Source organism: Xyrauchen texanus, chromosome 33, assembly GCF_025860055.1.
Source record: "Xyrauchen texanus isolate HMW12.3.18 chromosome 33, RBS_HiC_50CHRs, whole genome shotgun sequence".
NCBI lineage: Eukaryota > Metazoa > Chordata > Actinopteri > Cypriniformes > Catostomidae > Xyrauchen > Xyrauchen texanus.
In genome coordinates, this window is record NC_068308.1 from 12,196,790 (window position 1) to 12,221,147 (window position 24,358).

Below are 24,358 nucleotides of genomic sequence, written 5' to 3' on the forward strand. Positions count from 1 at the left end.
TTTAGGTAAATTGCTATAACCTCATGAGACCCCGCGTACACATGCGTGGACATTGTATTTTGGCTTTACCATACGCAACGCATAAATTCATTTAATTTTAAACCGACTGATCTCAGTTCAGGAGACTCTGTGCTGTCAGAAAAGTGTTAAACAACATGGCACCATTCACAACAGGGTTTGTCTTTGGAAGAAATACCAACAAAACTAAACTTGGTAAAAAGCCTTATTAAGTTTTCACATTGAAACCTGTTTGAGTCAAAAGATTAGAGTCTGTAGTTTTATCCGAAATGCCTTTTTTTTTTTTTTTAAATGTGAGTGATTTATTGAGAAATGCCACGCAGCTAAATGCAATGTTCACTAGTGGGCACAATAGAACAAGGTTTTCATTAGAAATCCTATATTTAACTGTTCTGAGACCAGTGCAGACAGACAGCACACTGGAGTCATTCACTAAATTGGGAACAAGGGAGCAAGGGAGCATCCAATAGCTTTCCTATGAAGCCATGTGCATCCAATCCAAACTTCCTATCAAAAGATCAGTTTCAGACTGCAGATGATGTTTGAACCACTCAACATGGTTGGCAGACATGGGACAATGGTAATCAGTATTTAGATTCAGAAATTATAAAGTATAAATTAATTTGAACTTGGCTGTGATTGGACGATGCTGGCCTTTACTTGTATCAGAAATAATTATGCTAATTTCTGATTGGTAAAATGCTTCAGCACTGGCTATCACTTAATTGAAAGAATATTTATATTTTGTTGCTAAATTGAAGAAATGTCCCGTTCAGCTTTTTTGGCCCACGATCCAATTTTTTAAATATTAAATATCTGCCGATACCGAGTCCCGTTCCGATTCTTGTATATGCCTAGATAATAGAGCTGCAGACTGTTTTTTGTCTGTTTTAAAAAATAACTGAGTAAATAAAATGTTCAGCATCTCCTTGATGGCCTGTTTTACATGTTCGGCTTTTAGATCCACAAAACTGGTGTGCATGCAAGACTGCACGCTTAAACTCGAAAGTGGAGGAATCAATCCAGTGTGCAGTGAGGCTGAGCAATGACATGGGGCAAACGTCAGAGCTCCAAATGTCTGTTGTAAAATTAACAACGGTCACATTATGTTTTAAATCACCTCGTACGTTGTCACGAGCCTTACTGTACAGCTCTGGTAAGGCGGTGTCTGAAATGTAGTCGAGACTGTAGGGCATAGCATGAAACCAAAAGCTCCAAAAGACGGCAAAAACCTGCATTCTCTACCACAGAGATGGGCTGGTTGTCCAAAGCTATGAATTCAACTACTTTTTATGTAATCTTTTAGGCCTTTTCGCTCTCTCGAGGATATTTTTCCTTCCTTTTAAAGGTTTTGTCCACTGTTTGTTGATTCGGCGCAGCAGCCTTTTCCTGTGTTGTTTTAGTGACCTCGCCGTATTCTGCTGCATGCGTAGTTTTAACACGTCGTATCAAATTGGTCATATTGAACGCAGCTCTATTGATATCTCCTCACAAAACGATGGTATTGCAGATATTGCAAATGGATGTTGGACAGTTTTCGCTTTATAGTTTAAAATATTTCCACACTGCTGATATTTTAGCCACGGGGTTGCTAATGCTAAGTTACTTGTCAGTTAATTGTGCTCAGATGACGTAAATGATTAGAGTAAGGTGATCGGGCTGACCGCCGATACCCGATCAGTTAAAAAATGCCAATATCGGCTCCGATCCGATACTTGCGATACTCAGGATCGGGACATCCCTAAAAAAAAACATTGTAATCAAGTTAATAAGTCATAAGTTAAATCATATTTATGTGTATAGTTTTTTTTATTTGTGCTTTCCAAAGCAGCTTTACAGAAAATCTGCTGTAATGTCTGTAATGTCTTAAAAAAATGAAACTCCAACACTCCTGGAAAGATAATAAACAAACTGATTTTCTATAGCTTGGTATTATTTATAATTTCACAACTTAGTCCCGCTGTCCATATATGTGGAAAACTATTTGCTCTAGATTTGTTTTTTTGCATGTTTATTAGGAGCTAGTAGTTACAAATCAAAAAGGGAAATGGAAAATCCACACTGCTGTCATGCTCGGGTGTCAGGAGGATAAATATATCGACTTTAACTTACTTGCTCAGAAATAATCTTTACAAACTGTTGCTCCGCTATAAGTATTTGGCTTGCAAGAGAACACTCGCCATAGAATCCACATTCACATTGATATCCGCTATAGCGCCCCTAGCAGCGACGTTGAGAATGCAATGCTTACTTGCATTGTCTTAAGAATCGCAGTCTGACACATTTCTGAACACAACAACGCACAAAATCAAGCTTATGTAGCTAGAAGTGTCTGCGTTCACGTACTTGAGTACAGTATGTTTCTGCCTTGAAGTGAAACTGAAGCCTAAATCCTCTTTTGCTACTTTTGCAAGGCATTTCCTTCATGTTCATCTCTCAAAATCTTTTTTCACCTCTGTCTGTCAGGCATCTGTGTGAGGTGCAAACTCTGCAAACGATACAGAAGCGAGAGATAGAGGAACTATATGCCAAAATGGGGAAGGTTGTTCCTCCTTGCATTGTGTCTCCAGCAGCAATGCTGTCTAGCCGCCAGCGACGACTGTCTAAAGGAGGAAACTTTCCATCATCTCGCCGAAACAGCCTACAGAGAGTGGACATTCTCCCTTTAACAGGTGATACACTTATCCATAACAAGTTTTATTTATCCCGATTTTAACCGTAATCATTAAGGCGAAACTATAGGCTCCATCATACCGCCAACAAAGACAGCTACCTTCTAAGGCAGCACCCTAACTGAAATGGAACCTCATAAGTAACTGATTTAGAAACACCTTACATAGGCAACAATTTTTCATAAGCACAAGAATTGCGGTATTATCTAGGAAGCATGCAAATAACAAACTCCACTGAAACCAAACATGAGATGGCAGGGGAATAGTCGTATTTATGAGTAAAGTACTACCTGATTTGTAAGGGTTAGGTTAAGGTTAGATTATAGTTTCTTCGACCAAAGTAGCATTTTCCTGACAAAAAAATTCACACCGGAGGCTCGACTCACAATTGATTTTTAATAAGGTTTGGCATTAGCTTGTTGCTAAGCTAACACCACAATACACTAATACGCATTAAATAGATAGCACACAAATATTGTGAAAACTGATCCATTTTAATTATATTTAACTATTTTTATCAGTATTTTAATGAATTATTAGTATATTTATCATCTTAGTTGGATTTTTTTAGTTCTGAGTTTATCGCAGTGCGTTATGAAATGATCTTCTCCATGAAGCGTACATGTGATTCTGCCTACATTTTAAATGTGATTCTGCCTACAGGTTAACAACCTTAAAATGCTGCCTATGTAAGTAGCTTATTAGGTTTTGGAACGGAGCCATAGAACTGGTTTTAGTTCAGGCTAAAAATGCTATTATGTTCTTAATTAAGGATGGGCTGATCGATATTAAAGTATCGATACTTCTGATACTGATGTGGTATCAAGAATATCAATCCTCACATAAAAATATAAATTCTGAAGTAGTTTTTTTTTTTTAAACTAGTGATCTTATTATTTAGATAACATGAAGGTGAATGCATCTCATAAGCATCGAAGTGGAAAAAAAAGAATTATATTAGTGAATTGTGAATTGAACACCAGAACTATTTTTCCTTCTGCTCATCTTGATGCACATAAATGTTAAAATACACCAGCAGTCAGACAGCACTCATTCAAAGATGGTACAATGCTTTACTGAGGTAATGACAGATAAACAGCATCTGGAGTAATTCTCACCAAGTAATGACAAACCTACACATGACATGTATTATAATGGATCTGTGTGACCATTTTTACAGGCTCATTTAAATTAAGAGGTGTTAAAACATTGATAATGATCTTTAATATGCGTTAATAAATTATACCCTTATGAAAACTACCCATGGATTTACTGCAGTAATATTGTATTAACTATGACTAGCAACAATGACTGTAGAACCATGTTTTATTTATTTTTTGGCAGTAACCATGGTTTTGCTACAGCATTACAGTAGTATCCATATTGTAACTTGGTTTTAGGAATATATAGCCATATAATAAGATCTATGGTTCATTTTGGGGTTTTATATGTTGCTTATACTTACACATTTTTAAAAGGTAAACAAAGCAGCCTAATAATTTCCTGCTTAGGCCTATAAATATATAAAAAATGTAAGTAATCATTTAAGTTACTAACTTTATCCAAAGACTTATCGGAGGTATCGTATTGGTCTGGATATTGGTGATACTGGCCTAAAAATACTTGGTATCGGATCGAAAAGAAATGAAGTGGTATTGCCCATCCCTATTCTTAATTGAAAGAAACATGTTATCAGCTAAATGAAATGTTTAACGTTTTCCTGTGCTGTAATTGGTCCACAGGGATCATGAGGAAAAATTCCTTGAGTGGCAGCAGCAGCAGTTCCCTGGAAGGTTCAAGGCCTACTAAAGGAGTGACTTTTGCCCCTGATTTTACTAGAATAGTAAGATTATTCTACTGATTACAGGCATTGCATTCAGTACAGGTTTTCCCTCATTTAATGAGTATAATTAGTTCCTGAAGTCTGTTTGTTAAAAGCATTATTTAAGCATTAATTACATCTGCTTTAATAATTAAAACTTTTCTGCATCGCTGGTCTACAAAATGTTAACCAGCGTAACGTTTATTTATAAAATTGTAACAATATATTTATTATTAAATATTTAAAATATTATATATTTATATAGAATGTCAGGAGAAAGTATGTGAACCCGTTTGGAATTACTTGCATTTTAGTATAAAATCTTGTTTGATCTTCATCTAAATTACAATAATGAACAAACATAATCTGTTTTAACTAATAACACACAATTTATTGTATTGTTCTTGTACATATTGAAAACATAATTCAAACATTCACAGTGTAGGTTGGAAAAAGGATGTGAACTCCTAGGCTAATGATGTCAACAGAAGCTAATTACAGTCAGGAGTTTGCAAACCTGGCATCCAGTCCAGATACTGGAAGTGTGGGTTAGAGCTACTTTGACTTATAAAAAGCATTTCTTTAGAATTTTCAATTCACAAGAAGCATCTGCTGACGTGGAACATACCTCTCAAAAAAGAGATCTCAGAAGACCTGCGATCAAGAATTGTTGCTTTGCATAAAGCTGGAAAGGGTTAAAAAGTTATCTCAAATAACTTAGATATTCAGGATGCTCAATGAGGTAAAAAAAGAGAAAGAACCATTGAGTGACAGCTAAAGCCTTGAAAGAAACATTGGAACTGGTTAACATCTATTTTTATGAGTCTACTATACAGAAAACATGGCAGGACACCATGAAGAGAGCCACTGCTTTTCAACAAAAGCATTGCTGTGTGGGTGAAGTTTGCCAAAGGCCACCTTGACAGTCCACAACGCTACTGGGAAAATGTTTTTTGGACTGATGAGACTAAGGTTGAATTGTTTGAGAAAAACATGCAGCACTACATATGGCGTAAAAAGGGCACTGGGCATCTTAATAATATGGCTGATCTGAAGCAGTTCTGTGAGGAAGAATTGTCCAAAATTCCTTCTGAATGTTGTGCAGGTCTAATCTGCAGATACCTAAAACACTTGGTTGAGGTTATTGCTGCCAAAGGAGGCTCGACCAGTTATTAAATCCAAGGGTTCACTTACTTTTTCCACAGAACTGTGAATGTTTAATGGGATTTGTTCAATAATATTTGAAATATTATAATTGTTTGTGTGTTGTTTGCTTAAGCACATTGTGGTTTGTCTATACTTCTGACTTTGATGAAGATGAGATTATATTGTATGACCAATTAATGCAGAAAAACTGCTAATCCTAAAAGGTTCACATACTTTTTCTTGCCACTGTATATATAACAAATGACCCCTGTAAGCATGACTTGTGTTTTTCTCACTGACATTTTCATGCATCCAAATGTGAATGCTCTCTCTCTTTTTCTCTTCTCTCATCAGTAAGAAGCCTACGCCAGATATATTGGCAGGACTACATCAGACTACCTCAAACTTGTGACTGTCCTTACCCCACCTTATAGACTAAAGCAGAAAAACTTTGGACAATCAGCCACAGAAAAACAGAGACTCACTTTGCCAATCTTAGGCTTGCAATTGCCGCCCGGTCCTCTGCTCAAAGGATAAAGCCACAGTCATTGCCCATGCATCCATCAGACTGAACTACTCTACTGTGTTAATTGAGAGCCTCAGGTTTAGCATCTGGGGCAATCATACAATGATTTAGATCTACTCAAAGGCTGAATAGGAAAAACAGAGAAAATATTTTACAGATTGTAAAATCTGATGTAGTTTCTTATTTTAAGAAGTATTCCCTAAATATATATTACTGTGTGATTTCCACCTTTGGTGACAAGGCATCCTTTCTTCATATACTGATGCTAGTGTAAATGCCTTAAGAGCTGTTCACATATAGTGTTCAAAAACAGCTAGACGGGGCTAAAATAAAAAAATGAATGCAAGTATTCTATGTGAACGGCCCCTTCGTTTGCTTAATTTTGTGAATAGCCAATCATTTGGCAGGACTCTGCTGTTTTATGATGTTGTTGCCACGGCAAACTTTGTGATATAAGGTGACATTGTGTTATGTCTCCATTTGATCTCTCTAATGGTTCAGCACTGACTATGATTCTTAACTGTCTCTTTTGCACTTTCTAAAAACAAACTGAAAGAAACTGCTGAACAGGTGCATCTGAAACAACGGTCCACTTCTAGACATCAGTTTTCCTGCTGTCTTCTACTGCCTGTGTGTGCGCTGTAGAAACTTCAGTAGAAAAGTGACAATCACCATAAAATGTTTAATATTTCTGTTTGACTTCTGCATAAAGTATGTTTGACTTTTTTTCAAATCAGAGCCTGTTAGGGTCTCCTATGACCGTAGTAATAATGTGAACAAAAAACAGTGGTGTATTAAATATATATAATGTCCTAGAGAGAGAGAGAGAGAGGGTGGATGGGTTAAAAATATATTATTTTTGAATTGTGGTACTGATTTATTATGCCAGCTTTAAAATGCCTATCCATTGAGATGCAGAACTTCTTAACTTTAAAGTTTAAATGTTTTCAATGTTAAGCATTGCTTATGCGTGTGTATATTTATATATTTTTTTAATGCTTATGTTCATCAGTTTCACTATAATTTACCTGTTATGGAAATACCAATGTATTAAGCAATGAACCAAAAGTCAAAATTAAGTTTCAGCCATAGATTAAATTAAACACAAATGTAAAATTATACGCACTGCACTTTGACACATGGCTCAAAGTTCCATACCAGTGGCTTTACAATGTACAATACATGGTAAAATCACTGTTGATTTTCTGTTTAACTTATGAGACATGCCTACATAAATCATTCAAGAGGTATTCTGAATGTGAACGATTCAATCAGATGGGTAACTGACAGTAAAAGTTAACTATGTATACCAACATGGCTTTGTAGTATTATATAGTGTTTCCTGTTTAGATGCATTGTACCTTTGCATACAGAATGTATGTTGGGCTTAATTTCACACAAATATGCCAATTGCATCATGAACAGGTCTTTTAATATGATAACACCCATTATTAGTTCATTAAAACTGTGACAATGTATGAATGCCGTATATATGCACAGTGCACAATAGAGTTTGTAAATGTGTTTCAGATTGAGGTAAATGTGACTTCATGCTCTATTTGATACTGATTGCTTCAATGTGCAATGCAACACTTCCATGCTGTGCCTTTTCTGTCTTATAATAAATACAATGTTCTAAATCATTTTTGTACATTTAAACCAATACATTTAAATAAAGATGACTGTTGTTGGTTTGCATATTCATTTTAGAGACATATAATGATTAGGACACGTTTATTGTGTTCTTAAAAAAAATGAACAAAGGCAAATGAAAACAAACAATCTTTACAACAAATTAGAGAAGCCATAATTTAAATGATCTGTATTAGGATTATCTATCTTTGTCCATTGTAGGATACCCGGTAAGTGTGGTGTAAAGCTGTTCTTGGCATAAGAGAGCGAGTATAACACTTTCCATGTCTCCACACTAACGTTGTTTAAAACTGCACAATAAGATTGTTCCATGAAGATGGAAACATACAGAAACACGTTTTTACGGTAAATATGAGTAAGTGGCTTGGCAAATGATGCATTCCTCCTCACTTTCCAGTCAAACTAAACATTTAATCATTGATTGAAGAGTCTCGTCGGTATCTAGCGCCCTCTGCTGAATGGGTTTCAACTTGTGTTGCCACTTTTGTCCCTTGTCATGTTCATGTCATTACAGTCAGTGCAAACCGTTCCCTGCAGATCAAAACCAGGACAGTTTAGTTCGCTCCGGTCTTTGGAACACGTATTTTTGCAGTTCTGGCTTCTTCATCTATTTCATCCATGACTTTTTCTTGGGATACAGAGTAGAAAGTGTAGCCATCTGTGAATAAGTGGTGAAGGCAAATGGTACACTCAGATATACAGTCCAACAGAGTAAAACCTAATATGAATGTGCTGTGAGCGATTTAAGCAACTTCAACGAGACTGAGCCATTTAATTGTCGTTAATTTGTATTCATCAAGGACAAATTGACTGTTGTCCTTTATTTTATTATGTTTCACAAATTAATCAAGGGTTGTGACACTAGTGACAAATTATTTTAAAATATAAATTTTCTAAGATGGTGTCAATAGCATCACAAAACTTCCACCACGGATCAGACTAAAATCAATATATTTTACCATTATATATATATATATATATATATATATATATATATATATATATATATATATATATATAATTTTTTCAATAAAAATCTTTCACATGAACATTAAACAACGACATATTGAGGCCCATTTATACTTAATACGAATTCGAAGTACAAACAGGTGTGACGTCATTTTGAACCAAATCTGGCCAAAAGGTGTTTTATTTTTGCGTTCGCCTGTGTGAACTTTTAGGAAAACTTCTAACCGACTGCTTAACAAATTCTTGCCGCCAATGGTCCACGTCACAGGTAGGTGTGACCTGAAGCTCCACCTACCTCAATCAGTATTCAACACACCGGCGTGCAAGACCATGTCATATGTTTAATTAATCTACCAAATGAAACAAATACACTCAAGTGCTCATTCACTCACGTGTCATCTGCAGTGAAGGCCATTCACATCTGTCTAAAGTAAGATATGCCTCTCGTAGCATCATTTTGTCTTTATTCTGAACTTTAACACCCTTTTATAAACCTATCTTAGTAGTAGTATCAGTGTCATCATAAATTACAATAACAGAGTGTAACCGGCGCATATTATGGCCCCGTATAGCGTGTTAGCGCATTAGCGTCATGAATTCAGAATGTAAACAAGACAAATTAAAAAATTTCCACTGCATATATATTACTTGAAATCTTCGTCAAAAGGTTAAAACAGCTTCTTTACTGACCTCATATGAATTCTACTCATAGAATGAGGCATAACATCATTGATAAACGGATACATTTTTAATGTCACATTACTTTGGGTTTTACATGTAGCGTCCTCATATTTATATGCTCCTCTAAACGCCTCCCATTAGCAGTGTTGTGTGTGTATGAATGTTTGGAAACAGTAGACTGTTGCTCTGCTGTTTAGAACTTCTTTTTACCCCTGAACAAAGAACGAATAAGAACTTCTCCGGAAATATATCGGGGCCTTTAATCAATGTCATATTTCAATGAACCATGTAAAAAATAAAAATAATCATGATTAAAATGTCAATTTAAAACGTTTTTCAACATGGTGGGAAAATCATCTTCCTCTGAACTTTGACCTTGGGAGTTCTTTTCCACAACTTTTTGTATTTTCAAAATACAAGATTTTAACATTAATAACACCAATGACATGAAATTAAAGGACAACCATAACTTTTTAACTATTCATTCTTTTGTTTAGCTTTTTTGCACGCTTGTTAGACCTTGCACTAATGCTTGACCCATGAAAACAAAATGAGTAAAAAATGAATAACTGTAAAATTAATAGAAGTGGTGTACCAGAGGAAGGGGACAAGGTTTTTTTCCCCAGACAATTTCCCATTCGCTAAGCTCTGCCCCCCCTTGGTTTCGGTCGCTGGCCCTGACACACTCTGCAGAACTCCCTATAGGAATGAATGGGAGATTGCCGTGAATGGTGCAGTTTTTTGGCAAAATATTCTCATAAACGGAGTGAATATTTATGACATTTTTTGCACAATAAATTGATAAATTACACAGTAATTTGACTGAAAACAGCGAAGACTGAGAATGAGAATTCAGGCAAATGATTATCAGTAACTTGAAAACAGAAAATAATCATTTTATGGTGATAACACACTTGATAGCATTAATGTAAGTGAACAGAACTTTACAAAATGAGTTGCAAAAATAAAGGGCATCTCTTGGAGCACTTGCTTCTGTTTCACATATGACAATAAATTACTGAGAACAAGCTGGTCCTGAATTAATAATTTAATCAATTACAATAATGGCAATTGTGTATGTGCACAATTCATTTTTTACTCTGTGCTTGTGCATTGTGGGATTTAAAGGTATCCAAGTGGTTCGAGTGTTTTGACTACGTTCACCAAAATTTGTTCAGATTCATTTAATGATTTGTCCAGTGACCATTTCTAGTGATGACCGAAGGTGCTGACAAATGAGTGTGTGAAATGAGTTAGTGTTAATCCTTTAGAATTTGTATTTCCCTACAGTTTGTGAGCTGCTGACTTTTATCAAAAGACAACAATAATAGTCTTATAATAATTATGAGTTTCAATAACATCTGTGTGTTTTCATGTATAAAAAGCATGTCTACATATCTATTGACTTCATTAAAATGCATAAGTGTTCTAATAACACAGCTGATCTATCTTTTTTCCTACAGTTTGTCGACGGCACACCAACATAGAGGTAAAAAATTAGCTGATATTAAAAATAGCTTCACATATTTAACACAGATCTAGTAATCTGCTTAAATTGGCCAAACCAACCAATCAGACTTTTTTACCTCACAAACATAATATAAAAAGCAGAATTTAATGAAGACTAAAATAAACTCCACTTACAAGTGGATTTACAATATGTGCTTAAAAGTAAGATTGTACTTATTTTTTTCTGCAGTTCATTTCATGTAATGCTGCCAATCAAGAACGATATGCAAAAATCTTAATTGTCAATTATTGCCCTTTTATACTGTAAATCGCAATTATTAATGCCGATTAAAATATTAAATTTCTGTGACATCACAAAATAAGCAAATGTGCGGTTCTTCAGAGTAGCAGATTTTATTGGTGGATACGAGCTGCGCTCCATTTTCCTTTAAGAATCTTTTAAGCATTAAATATTTTAATAATGTTTGTTAATGTTAGGCTTAATAAAATTATTTTAAATGGATATCTATGGTGAAGAATACATTTAATTATTCACTCACTGCAGGTTTACACTTTTTAAGACCTGCATTTCGGCGCGAGCTCAATGACGCTCCGCACAAAGTTCTGCACTCTCGCAAATGATCTCATTAAAAACAAAGCTGTCTAACAAGCATAATAAATCAATTATTTACACTGCGTCTGTGCTCTATGAATGGGAACATTTTAGTTGTCGTGTTGCTCATTTGCAGTTTATTTAACAATTACGTTCAAAGTGAGTGGTGCAATATGCAATGAATCCAAAATAATTAATAAATTATTTTCGCTCTTGTTCTACAGCTTATTTTTGAGTTTCGATGTGTCTTCAGTATTAATTTCAGTGTGCTACCGTGAACAGAGGTGGAACATAAAGCAATTATCTGGGCATTCAGATGACATTACTGATAGGACAGAGGACTAATCTAAGTGGCTCTGATTGGCCATTGCCTTTTCACTGCTCAACGAACCTGTTAGTGATTGGTTCAAATACTCAACCGCTGCAAAAACTCACTGTAAAGAGAAACCACCATTGATGCAACTTAAATTGAACGCTGTAATTATCAGTTTTCACAATTACATAATCGTGGTAGGCGTTATTGTAATTGCAATTTAGTTTTTCTAATTAAATTGTGCAGCCCTAATACAAATTCACCATTTGGACTCAATATGGGGTTTAGCCTGAAAAAGTGCAGGGGACAAAAATCACCTTTTTAAAGAGTACGGGGGACGTGACCCCCACGGCTGCAACGCCCTTGCGTAGAGTGTCCTCGTTTATGTTATAGTCTACATGTTCATACGGGAATGAGGAATGACACAGTTTAATCCATAGCATGCTCTTCTCAATATTATTTAAAGATTTTTTTTTTTTTTAAAGCATGTGTGTATGTTCTTTAGGTACAGTGTCTCACTATTACAAGTAACACAAAAACAAGTTTTTTTTGTCATTGTTTTGGATCATTTGGATATGCTTAAAACTGCTCACACACAACTCAGTATGATATAATAATAATAATTATTATTATTATAAGTGATGTTTAAACTAGTTTTAGAGTTCAGCTTGCCACAAGGCAGAACACGTAAACATTGTCATTGTCTACTCATCATGATATCTGCACTTTTGATCATGTAATGAAATACAAAAACGTATGGTGGCACTATAATTGTGTTTTTTTCTGGGCAGGTAGCATGTAAATAGCATTATACATCACGATGGTAATCATTCAGTATCATGATTATAAGTCAAAGTACATACATCACTGTACCTGCCAAAATACCATTAATAAGGGTATTCATAGGAATACAATAATAATATTTATAAATAGCAATTAATTATAAGGTCTACTCATGATATCCGCACTCTTGTCAAATTGTTTGATAATTAAGTAACGCATCCACGTGTAGCACCGATTACTGTAGATCTGCGGACTAAATATTACTACCATTCATCGCACTTGTGCGGAATATTCACGATAAAAACATCATCCCAGGCTGTAAGGTAGCTTTACTCTTATTTAAGTCATGTCATAACCTTGTGTAACAGAAAGGATACAAATGCCGAGTACTACAGCTCCGATGGCGAGCCCTGTCGCAACGTTGCGACCCCGGAGCTTGTCGGTTTTCTTCTTCCATTGCGCCATCTCCACTTGTCGGATGAACTGCAACTGTTCTTTGCTCAAACCATCTTTTGTAGGGTCTAATCTCTTAGCAAATTGGGCTTCTGGCTTCGGGTCCCCTTGACTACTCTTGTCTGCCATGTTTCAAGAGCGGTTGGTGTGACGCAATGCAAGGTGTTTTTTTTCTCGTCATGGCTGCACCGCTTTTGCGCAGCTTTTTGAACCGTTCCGCAGTTGTTAATAAAAAAAATACAAAATAAAATAAAAATAAATATATATTTTCTGTTTACAAACAATTCACATATTTCAAAATTAACACTATGTCGTATGTACATATTTAAAAATGGGCTGGACGAATAATACTTAAAGTAAACTCGAAATAAATACATTAATAAATCAATACATTTTCACTTATTATTGAAAAAGCAATATTAAAGCTCCTCGCTGTCATAATTCAGGTGTAAATATCATTCAGAAAGCACTTAAGCAAGATATTAACAGTGTTGCCATGAATTAACTGTTAGTTTTCTCAGCGCCGGGGAGGATGGACCAATCAGAGTCATGGATAAGCATTTATAAAACATATTATATAGATATTGGAAGGCCATATTTAAATTTTGTTTATATCATATCATAATAATTGTGATTAATATATTTAAATTAATATACATTTTGACATCTAGATATCTCCTTTAAAAAAATAAAGAAATGTGATTTGACTGTGGCTTGAACGGAGGATTCGGCAGCTTTTCTCTGTCGTCGATCGCCCCCAGCAGGACCTGTAGCGTGGCTCCCCCCTCAGCTATTTGATGACAAAATTTCGCCAATCGCTATCCACTGTGTAGTTAATCGCAACAGTTTTTACTTCGTTTCGAAAACGATCACCGAGTGAACTGAATACAACCAATCTATACCACTTGTGTTGTGAAATGACAACTCTTTACGAGCATACAATGGCTAAAAGACCTCCCAATGAAAATAGAAAGTTTGGAGAGGTGTCATCAGACATTTTAACTGATACTCTGAGTGACCTCAACAAAAGAAACAAAACCAACATGGAAAATGTATCAAATATCTGTGGAAAGTTTAGAGATCAGAAAATAGTGGGTAAGTGTGATCGCCTCACACGCACCTAACAGACAAGTCAAACCTTCCAGACCCTTACAAAAAGTACTGTGCTGATGGCACTATGAATGTGTGATGTATTAGATGTAATAACATCACACTTTTATGTATGGTACTGTTTGATTATGTTACTGAACTATATATTTAAATACCATTTCATTTATATGATACTCCAAAGAACTTAAAAGAACACCTTGAGACCACCATGGTACATGTCCAAAAATGTGGTAGTGTCATGTTACTTTTTGTTATTATCACAAATACTTACACACATATATATATATATATATATATATATAACACAAATATTCGTTGTGCTCCACAGAGAGTGTATTTCTTCTGTGTGAGGAGCTTGGATTTGACCCAGTGGTTGGATACAATGCCATTGAGTTACTGGAGAGGTAATTTATAAAATTAAAGAATAGTTTACCCAAAAATCAAATAGTTTATCACTCATACATCCCAGATGTCTATGACTTATTATTTCTGCAGAACACAAACAAAGATTTTAGAAGCACATTTAAGCTCTGTAAGTCCACACAATGCAAGTGAATGGTGACAAAAACTTTGAAGCTCCAAAAAGCACATAATGTCAGCATAAAATTAATCCATACGACTCCAGTGGTTTAATCCATGTCTTCTGAAACCATCCAATCAGGTTTGGGTGAGAACTGACCTGAATGTAAGGTTTTACTGTACTTTTTTCCATTTCCGTCTCAAGACACAATCATGATTTCAAGCTTTATTACACTTACATGTGATTGATGGATGCGCAGAGCGCTTGATGGTGCTAGTAAGTGTAATTGAGCTTGAAAAATTATTGCCAAGAAGACTACTGATGTCAATATTTATAGTGAAAAAGAGTTACATTTTGGACTGTTCTTACCCAAACCGATTGGATCAATCAGAATACATGGATTTAACAACTGGAGTCGTATGGATTACTTCTATGCTGCCTTTATGGGCTTTTTGGAGCTTCAAAGTTTTGGTCCCCATCCACTTCCATTGTATAGACCTACAGAGCTGAAATATTCTTCTAAACATCTTCGTTTGTGTTCTGCGGAAGAAAGTCATACACATCTGGGATGCATGAGGGTCAGTAAATGATTAAATAATTTTAATTTCTCTGTGAACTATTCCTTTAAGGATAACCATTATTCAATGTAAACCTCTTTAAAACACCTTCACTTTTTCATACTGAAGGTGTATGACAAAACATCTTGAAGATCGAATCCTCAGCCAGAAGAGTCAGGCAACACAAGACACATTATGTGGGGACAAAGGAAACTATGAGGATCTCATCTATCAAACACTCAAGGAGAAGTTCTTTCTCTTCATCTTCTCAAGTGTTCAGATAGCCAGTAAACTGGACCTGCATTCAAACGTAGGTAGATATCATCAACATGAACAAAACAAATATTCCATTATGCTGTGAAGTGTTGTATTTGTTAATTTTTGTTACCAAGCTTGTGAACAACGACACTGCACTGAGATATCTGCAGACGGTCAACTACCCTTGTTCCAAAGAGAAACTTTTGGACACAGAGATTTTCATTTTGAAAACTCTCAACTTTAATTTGAATGTTCCAAATGCTTTACTGTATGTGGAGACACTTTTGGAAGTGCTGGGTAAGTTTACTCAACCTCAATTCTGGCTGTATTTCTCAGATAACTTTAGATTGCAGTTAAACCAAACAGTCTATAACATTGTGTATTGTACCCTCACATAGGCCATAATGATCCAACCACCCCTGTGGCACATCTGCACCACTTGTGCATCTATGTACTGCAGTTTATTTACCTGCAGAGGGAGCCAATCTACCACTCATTGCTCATATCTGCCACTGGATGCCACAGTCCGGCCCATGAGCAAAGGTACAGGTTTGTTTTAATATCCCTACTTGTTTTTTGTAATCCACTCTCACTAGTGACGTCTTTAAAGATGAAGCATGTAATCTATTAATTGTAAAATTACTCTCTTCTAATGGCTTAAAGGGAAAGTTTAACTCAAAATGAAAATTCTGTCTCTCTCATGTCGTATAATGCACAAGTCGCATGGACTACTTTTTGGATACTTTAAATAAGCTGTTAGTAGGTTGATTTCCAAAAAAACAATATGTAAACACTAAAAACATTGCTCTGTTGTTTTGAGAGATCCAACATGTCGATTTCTGGCTCGAGCAATGCCATGAGTTTGTAGTGGGACTTTCTATTGTTCTGAACAATGAAAGATTTGAGACTAGGGGGTTGTTTGGAAACAAGCATTATACATTCTATTCCGTTTGGTGGAGCTAGAAGTTACACACTTCACCGTGCGGTGTTTGGGGCTGCCACGGCTTGATTTAAAGTAAATCTTTAAATGTTTGCAACAGAGCCAAGTTTGTGTCAGTGACAGAAGACTTCATGCTTTTGGGAGTTGGAGTCATTGCTGTGGCGGCATTCATTCATCATATTTCCACATGGGAAAAGGTACAGCTCAACCATTGAATATAGATTATGATAATTCAGTAATTCAGCTGTGAAGTGTGTTTGAATATGAACAAGATTAGCTTTTCCTGGAGGAAATACCAGTGCTTACAAGGCAGAAAATAAATAGTGTAAAGTTTTAGCTAAGCTCAGATTTAAGGCTTTGATTTGCATACATAAAATGCCACATCAGAGACGTTTTGCCATTTTTATGACCCTCCACATGCATCTTGTTTTCTGACAGATGCACAATAGAATCAACATTTGCTGTGTTAAACAATACAGTGACAAGTGCTGTGTTAAATAATTATGCAAGGATCACGAGACCTATTGCAATTCATTATGCAAATATTATTCTGACATTATCATTTACATTTGATTTATTGTAAGTCATAGAGAGATTTTCAACATTTAATCTTATAAAGTATGTTTTCAAACCCCACAACATTCAGCACACAAAAGGCTGAAATGATCTACAAAACAACTTAAATAATGTCGTCGGTTAATAAGGTCTTTCACACAGAAAAAAACAAAGAATTAAACAATTTGTTGGCTCAACAAACATAACGGATGAAAATAAATAGCTTCTACACAGAAACGTACATATTTATAACATTTTTAGCTTGACTTAATTTGCATTAATGCATACAACACAAAATATGAATTAGAATGTGATCTTCGAGCAATACATAATGTGAAATAATAATTGTGAGTTCCTTGAACTTTGTCTTAAAAATACAACTAATTCAAACAATCAAGTTCCGAAATGAGGTTGTGGGGAATACCCATAAACCCTTGCGACTGCATAATTTAAGCACATTTGTTTGGTCAAAAGGAACTTATTAGGGCATTTAATTAGATGTTATTAATAATTCATAGAGATTTGAGCTCTATTTTATTATTATTGATGTTGTATTGCTGTAATTATTTGTTTTACCATTAGGTTGATTAGTGTGTCCTTTGGTGATGTTGGATCCTGTTCATTCCAAGTATAATTGACTGCTTCCCGCAAGGAACACTCACTATAGACACACCTACTCCAAATAAATCCCCCTTGGATCACAAAGCGATTTCATTGGCTGAAAGAACTTTTAATATTATATGCAATCGCTATATGATAAATATGGTCTTATTTAAGTAAATATAACAAAAACTAACTTTAATATTATGACACATCGTATTGATAAAGCGAAGATATAAATGGCGAAATTGAAATTATTTTCTTACAAGCTAACAAGCTAACTGGTTAGCATATTAGCTTAGCATCTTCTATTCTTTATTTTCATCACGTTCCTCCTCACTGTCACGACCTAGTTATATGGGGGTATGATTGCATTCAATAGAACTGTAGAACAATAGAACTCCTAAAGACATGAATTGAATTGTAGTTTTGCAATATACATAGGAAATCATGTCCACTCACATTAATATGAAGACTTCAGTCATATCAGTAACTTTATAAAAACTGTTTTGTTCTACATGGAGAGGGTCCACACATGGGGGCTGCCATTTTACAATCACACGACCAGCTGAATACTACTCGCTTAATCTCAGCAACCATCCTGTTATTGGATACTTTCACTCATTGATTAAAGTAATCAATAAATACATTTCTACAATGGCATCTGAAACTAAAAATTACTGTCTCATTCAATCCGTGTCATTTTTTCTTGCGCATGTGAACGTGCATAACTGAAGTGCAGCTTTATCTGCACTTCTTTGAGGAATCAATTGTTTAATAACTGACCTCAGTCAATGTTTTCTTATGATCCAATTAAATTAAGTAGTAACAACAATAATGTATATAAAAGTTTGAATCAACGTACTATTAATTGTTAAATCTTATTCGTTTGACATACCTTTTCAAGTAAATATAGTTGAATGAACAGATCCATTTGTGTATATATGTAACAAAGGTTTTGTAGTTATGCTAACATAAAATCCATAAATTGAATTTACTGAAGAAAGTGTGATGCAAAATTGCTACATATATTTGAAGTAAATTTTAAAGTAAAAATGTTTTTCAGTGAGTTAAGTAATTTTTTTATCTTTAATAGAGTTCAGTGTTTATAGCTAACCCTAACCAGAATGTTTGAGTGCTGCCTTGCAAACACTGTAATGACTTCCTTGATGAATCGTTTGCATGTGTGAGAGAATATACATTTATTTTGATGACACTTAAAACCTCTGTAAATGGAAGAAACATCTTTGAGTGAAGAGTTTCTAGCTCATGATGGATTTCTAGTGTGTTTGGTTATTGGTTTTGATCTGTAGGTAGTGCAGGAGCTGACAGGAATCACAGGGATATCTGGCCAGAGTATCATGGAGTTTGCATATGTCACCCTGATGCACATCACCAAGATGAAACCCATGTGACTTCTTTCAATTCTATGTGTGAAATCAAATGTATAAATTGTGAGGACCCGTTTAGAGCCAGAGTACAGATAAAGCCAATACTGGTGATGGTAAAAAAAAAAAAAAAGAAAACGTGAGAATAATTTTTTTCCTCCTACTTTAAATTCTCTTATTTGCTTTCTGTCAATGTAAACATACTATAAATATACATAAACAATACATAAATATTGTAAGTATTAAACTGAAAGAGAAAATTTGCCATTTATGTTGTATTGTGCATACATTTCCAAAAGAAATTAGGAATTTATTTGTGGAGATTTCTGTGCCACTCCTTCACAATGAACAGATGTATATCAGATAAATAGTAGCAGCATGTGTAAAATATTTAAATGGTCATAGAAAAACCTAAACCTTTAATAACCATAGTTATATTTTAAAGTTAAAAATTATAAAATGTAACCATTCTATTATTTTTACTCTATTATAGTCATCTAACTAGCTCGTGCTATCGAGAAATTGCATGTTGTCAAGTGGCTGGTTTAATTAAAGTGCTGTTGTCGTAGTAACTTTTTTTGACATTTGACATAATACACATTTTAAGTACAATCTGATCATTGGTTACCTATGAAGCATGTTCTTTGAGATATCTGTCATTTTCACTAAAAAACTTGACAACCAAAACAAACTGAATGGCTTCAGTTTAATTGTTCACCCAAAAATTTCAATTCTCTCATCATCATTTACTCACCCTCATGCCATCCCAGATGTGTATGACATTCTTACTTCTGCAGAACACAACGAAGATTTTTAGAAGAATGTCTCAGCTCTGTAAGTCAATACATTGCAAGTGAATGGTGACCAAAGCTCCAAAAAGCACAAAAAGGCAGCATAAAAAGTAATCCATAAAACTCCAGTGGTTTAATCCATGTTTTCAGAAGTAATCTAATTGATATTGAGTTAGAACAGACCAAATTATAACTCCCTTTTGACTGTTCATCTTACCATTGCTGTCTCTAGGCATGACCATGATTTTGAGCTCGATTACACTTCCTACAGTGCTTGACGCATGCACAGAGCGCTAAATGGTGCTAGGAAGTGTAATCAAGCTTGAAATCATGATTGCCAAGAAGACTGCTTATGTCAAGATTTATAGTAAAAAGTTTGTTATATTTTGGTCTGTTCTTACCCACAATTATCATATCGCTTCTGAAGACATGGATTTAACCACTGGAGTCATCTGGATTATTTTTATGATGCCTTTATGTGCTTTTTGGAGCTTCAAAGTTTTGGTCACCATTCACTTGCATTGTAAGGACCTACAAAGATATTCTTCTAAAAATTTTTGTTTGTGTTCTGCAGAAGAAAGAAAGCTATACACATCTGGGATGGCATGAGTGTGAGTAAATGAGAGATTCATTTTTAAACTATCACTTTAAAGGTGAAATGTGTAATTTCTGCACCACCAGTGGTAACAAAGAAATTGCAATCTGTTTGTTGAGTGGCCTGTATGGGCCAGACATTACACAATTTGCTCAACCAATTGAGTTTGGGGCAAGCTGTGTTTAAAACTTACTGTTTTTGAAAACAGTCATTATTTTGCAGGTCTCTTTGGTGCAGAAATGACACACTTCACCTTTAAAAAGACCCACCAAGACAACAGTGGCAATTATATATAGAACAGGTTTTAAAGTTACCATATTCCTAATAAACGGCCCTTTTATTTAATTTCTTTACTAATAGAAAGACACCTCTTGAGGGGAAGTTAACAAGTCTCTGGCTGAAAATGTTTCCTATCTGGTGGCCCATAGCTCTCATTATGTGGACAATATTTTTTGGATTTTTCTGAGTAAATAAAATAATTTTGAAATGTATTACAATATATATTACAAAGTCGAAGCTTTTCTGGATTTTGACATTTCATTCATTGTAGCTACAACTAGTAAGCTTTTCTAAATCTGTTTTTATTGGATGATTTGTCACAGTTCTTGAAAAGCACAGTTCTTGAAAAACACTTGAAAAGTGGTAAATGGCAGTTTTATCATATCAGTGCAAATGTGGCTATTGCCATCCTGTATCATGCTGTGGAAGCACATGCCAAGACTCCATCACTTCCATGTGATCACCATAGCAACCTGAGCCTTTTACCAGTCAATGGGGAATTCCCATTTTGACTTGCCAAGTAAGCAAGTCAGCCCTTCAGCCGCTTTCCTTTTGCTTCTCTTTACCAACCAGTTGTTATGCAGCTACTGTTGCCATGCTTGTGTAGAGGGATTAATGGGCACTGATGCCACCCCACCCCCAAAGAAACTCAAAATTGTTTGATCATTGCAATATCTGCAGTGGGAATCGTACCACAGTTGATCACATAACACATGCATTGACAATCACTTATATTGAGCTTGTTGCCCTTGAGAGTTCTTTCTGTTTTTTTATAGCAACAGAAATAAAAGTGGAATTGTGTAGGCTTCCACCCACTGACAGTGAACAGTGTTGCATGATAGGGTTATTTCCTCTGTGAAAGCGACTGATTCTGCTGTTCAGATCTATGGGTTGGTGCCAAAGTAATTTCCATGTTTCTCACTGACTCTCAGCATCCTTGGAACAAGAAAATAAGTCAAATAATGACGATTATATAAAGAGACTTGTGCAACATGGTGGAACAACAGTGATGGTTGTTTCTTTATGTAGCTGTTTCATGACGACTCGATTGGTTTTGAATGATCTTATAAATGTAAATGTTCTAAAATGCTCTTTTGAACATTCAAGACAGTGGGATGTTTAAAAGAAAAAGCAAAGACATGGTTTAAAAGGCAGAATACTCCATTGGGACCTTGCTAGACTCAGCACAGTTTGTGGGCAGGTTGCTCTCTGTAGTATCTTCTTGGCAGAGCTCACTATGACAGGGGTAACATGCCTCCTCAGATTTTTGAGCCAAGTGTTTTTTGTAAGCAACTCCCAATAATATATTTGCATCTTTAATCAATTCAAAGATTTATTTTGATAGCGATTTATTTTTTTTAATCAATACGTATTGGACCGGAAATGTAAAAATATAAAAATAGTGCCTTATAAACACCCCAGTGAGCAAGCCAAAGACAACAGTGGCAAGGAAAAACTTCCTATGATCTTTCAACAAATATTCCTAATTTATTTTTAGACATTTTCCTTATTTTAATAACATTGATGGGCTGTTCAAAACATAATTAATAACTATTTAGAATTACATATTAACAATTATATATAAATGTTTTTAAATTGGTCGGAACTCTGTAGAGAGACGAGAGATTATAAGTGTTTGTTTATAATTCATGGCATATTGTTTATTTACTGGGTGACCAGATCGCAAAACTGCATTAACCTTGTGCGACCCCATGTACACATGCGTGGACGTTGTATTATGTCTTTGCTATACGTACTGCATAATTAAAATTAATTTAAACAACTGATCTCAGTTCAGGAGACTCTGTTGTCATTAAAGGGTTAATAAACCTTCGACGTATAGAGTCATGTGACAAAACAACATAGTACCGATCACAGCGGAATTTGTCTTTGGGAGAACCGGCAACAAAACTATATCTGATAAGAAACCTCATCAAGTTTTAACATTGGAACCTCAGTCAAAATATTAGAATCTCTAATTTCATCCATTATGCCATTTCTTTTTTTATTTGAGCATTTTCTCATAAAACACCATGCTGCTAAACATAACGATACACTAATGTGTACAACAGCTAATTTCCTTAGAACGCCTATATTCACTGTGCTTTATCACATTGAGAATCAATGGGTTCATCCAAAAGCTGAAACACATTGATTTCAGAGGCTTTATATGGAGTTTGGATGAAAATAAGCTGGATTTCAAACTGTTCTGAGACCAGTGCAGACAGACAGCACACTGGAGGTTAAGTCATTCTCTAAATAGGGAGTAAGGGAGCATCTTGTAGCTTTCCTATGCAGCTAAGTGCATTCACTCCTAACATCCAATCAAAAGTTCAGTTTCAGGCTGCAGATGATGTTTGAACCACTCAAAATGGTAGACATGAGGCAATTGTAATCAGTACATAGAGTCAGAATTTATAATGTATCATTTTATTTTAACATGGTTGACAGTGATTGGATGATGCTGGCCATTAATTCATATCAGAATTAATTATGCTAATTTCTGATATAATGTCTCAAAAACAGGAATAATCAACACTCTTGGAAACATAATAAACATTTTGATTACAAATAGTAGCTTTGTATTATGTAACTTAGTCCCACTGTCCACATATGTGGACATACATTTTTAGGAAAACTACTTGCTTTAGAATTCTTTTTCTTCATGTTTATTAGGTGCTACTAGTTACAAATCAAAAAGGGAAATGCAGAATGCACACAGCAATCGCGCTCAAGTCTCAGGAGGTTAATAATATCTTTAATATTATTATATTTATTCAAGTTCTGATCTCCAGACTCACTTTATATTAGGTGTCTTTAACTATTATGTACTTATGCATTTTAAGCAATGTACTTATACATATTCGTAAGTGTTGTTACATTATACTTTCATTTTTTTCCTGTCAAAATGCATTTAATTTCTTCTTAGAAAACAAAACAATATGTAACGATAATGTTTTATTAACATTTTCCTAACAAAGTATTCCACAGTATTAAGATAGAAATGCACTAAAATAGCATCAATTCAAGTAACACTTAAGGCCCTATGAAATCTGTTGAAAAATAAACCTAATCCTAAACCTAACTTTACTCTAATCCTAATCTAAACTCTACCCCTACTCCTTAACCTACCTGTACCTTGACCTCAGTAGCAGCAAATGGGAATTTTTGTGAAGTATTTTTCAGACCAACATGTTACACAATAAGTACATTGTAATGGATGTATTTTAATGTTAGTACATATTACTTACAGACAGCTAATATAAAGTGAGACCTGATCACCAAACTGAAAAGATGTATTTTTTGTTAGGGCCTATTATATTTGTCTGTGGATGGAAATACTATATATATAGTTTTGTTAAACGTGCTAGCTTTTTTTTTAAAACCAGATGACCGTAAGTACATTTCTTCTCCTGAAAGTCTAATAATACATATAAAAGACCTAGAATCATGTTACTAAACCTATATTTTTGTAAAATAATTTGTATTTGTTTCCTGGTGAATTGAACACTAGAGGTGCTAGATCAACAATGACTTTTAATCTCTTTCACAGAAATCACGTGTAAAGTGTCAGATCATCAGTTCAGCTGTTTTTTAATGATATCTAAACACTTTTACCAGTGCATGACTTTAACATTTGCTTTGCATAAAGAACTACATTTACAGG

General features: G+C 34.9%; 3 protein-coding genes across 3 annotated transcripts in view; 2 read left to right on the forward strand and 1 right to left on the reverse strand.

Moving 5' to 3' along the window:
* Positions 1 to 7,872, forward strand: part of LOC127626971 (serine/threonine-protein kinase WNK4-like) — a 76,934-nt gene extending 69,062 nt beyond the window's left edge. Inside the window, exons 19-21 of the mRNA XM_052103144.1 lie at positions 2,485 to 2,690; positions 4,433 to 4,533; positions 6,013 to 7,872. Of these exons, the coding sequence (XP_051959104.1) occupies positions 2,485 to 2,690; positions 4,433 to 4,533; positions 6,013 to 6,015 (310 nt within the window). The 3' untranslated portion in view covers positions 6,016 to 7,872. The remainder of the gene's footprint in view (positions 1 to 2,484; positions 2,691 to 4,432; positions 4,534 to 6,012) is intronic.
* LOC127626982 (cytochrome c oxidase assembly factor 3 homolog, mitochondrial) lies at positions 7,870 to 13,251 on the reverse strand. Its single transcript, XM_052103160.1, has 2 exons — positions 13,023 to 13,251; positions 7,870 to 8,495 (listed from the first exon to the last, which is right to left on the reverse strand). The coding sequence occupies exons 1-2, from the start codon at positions 13,225 to 13,227 to the stop codon at positions 8,392 to 8,394; spliced, it is 309 nt and encodes a 102-aa protein (XP_051959120.1). The 5' UTR covers positions 13,228 to 13,251; the 3' UTR covers positions 7,870 to 8,391.
* Positions 13,252 to 14,039: 788 nt separating this feature from the next.
* Positions 14,040 to 19,053, forward strand: LOC127627238 (cyclin N-terminal domain-containing protein 1-like). Its single transcript, XM_052103580.1, has 7 exons — positions 14,040 to 14,193; positions 14,537 to 14,612; positions 15,415 to 15,595; positions 15,678 to 15,840; positions 15,942 to 16,086; positions 16,584 to 16,680; positions 18,952 to 19,053. Exons 1-7 carry the CDS (start codon positions 14,040 to 14,042, stop codon positions 19,051 to 19,053), a joined length of 918 nt encoding a protein of 305 aa, XP_051959540.1.
* Positions 19,054 to 24,358: the final 5,305 nt, after the last annotated feature.

Bases quoted from the DNA above. Each gene is read 5' to 3' on its own strand.
- LOC127627238 (XM_052103580.1), top strand. From the start codon at position 14,040: ATGGCTAAAAGACCTCCCAATGAAAATAGAAAGTTTGGAGAGGTGTCA. The intron at 14,613-15,414 runs GTAATTTATAAA...TTCATACTGAAG, and splicing joins GCCATTGAGTTACTGGAGAG to GTGTATGACAAAACATCTTG. The intron at 15,841-15,941 runs GTAAGTTTACTC...ACCCTCACATAG, and splicing joins GACACTTTTGGAAGTGCTGG to GCCATAATGATCCAACCACC.
- LOC127626982 (XM_052103160.1), bottom strand. From the start codon at position 13,227: ATGGCAGACAAGAGTAGTCAAGGGGACCCGAAGCCAGAAGCCCAATTT. The intron at 8,496-13,022 runs GTATCCTTTCTG...ACTTATTCACAG, and splicing joins AGCTGTAGTACTCGGCATTT to ATGGCTACACTTTCTACTCT.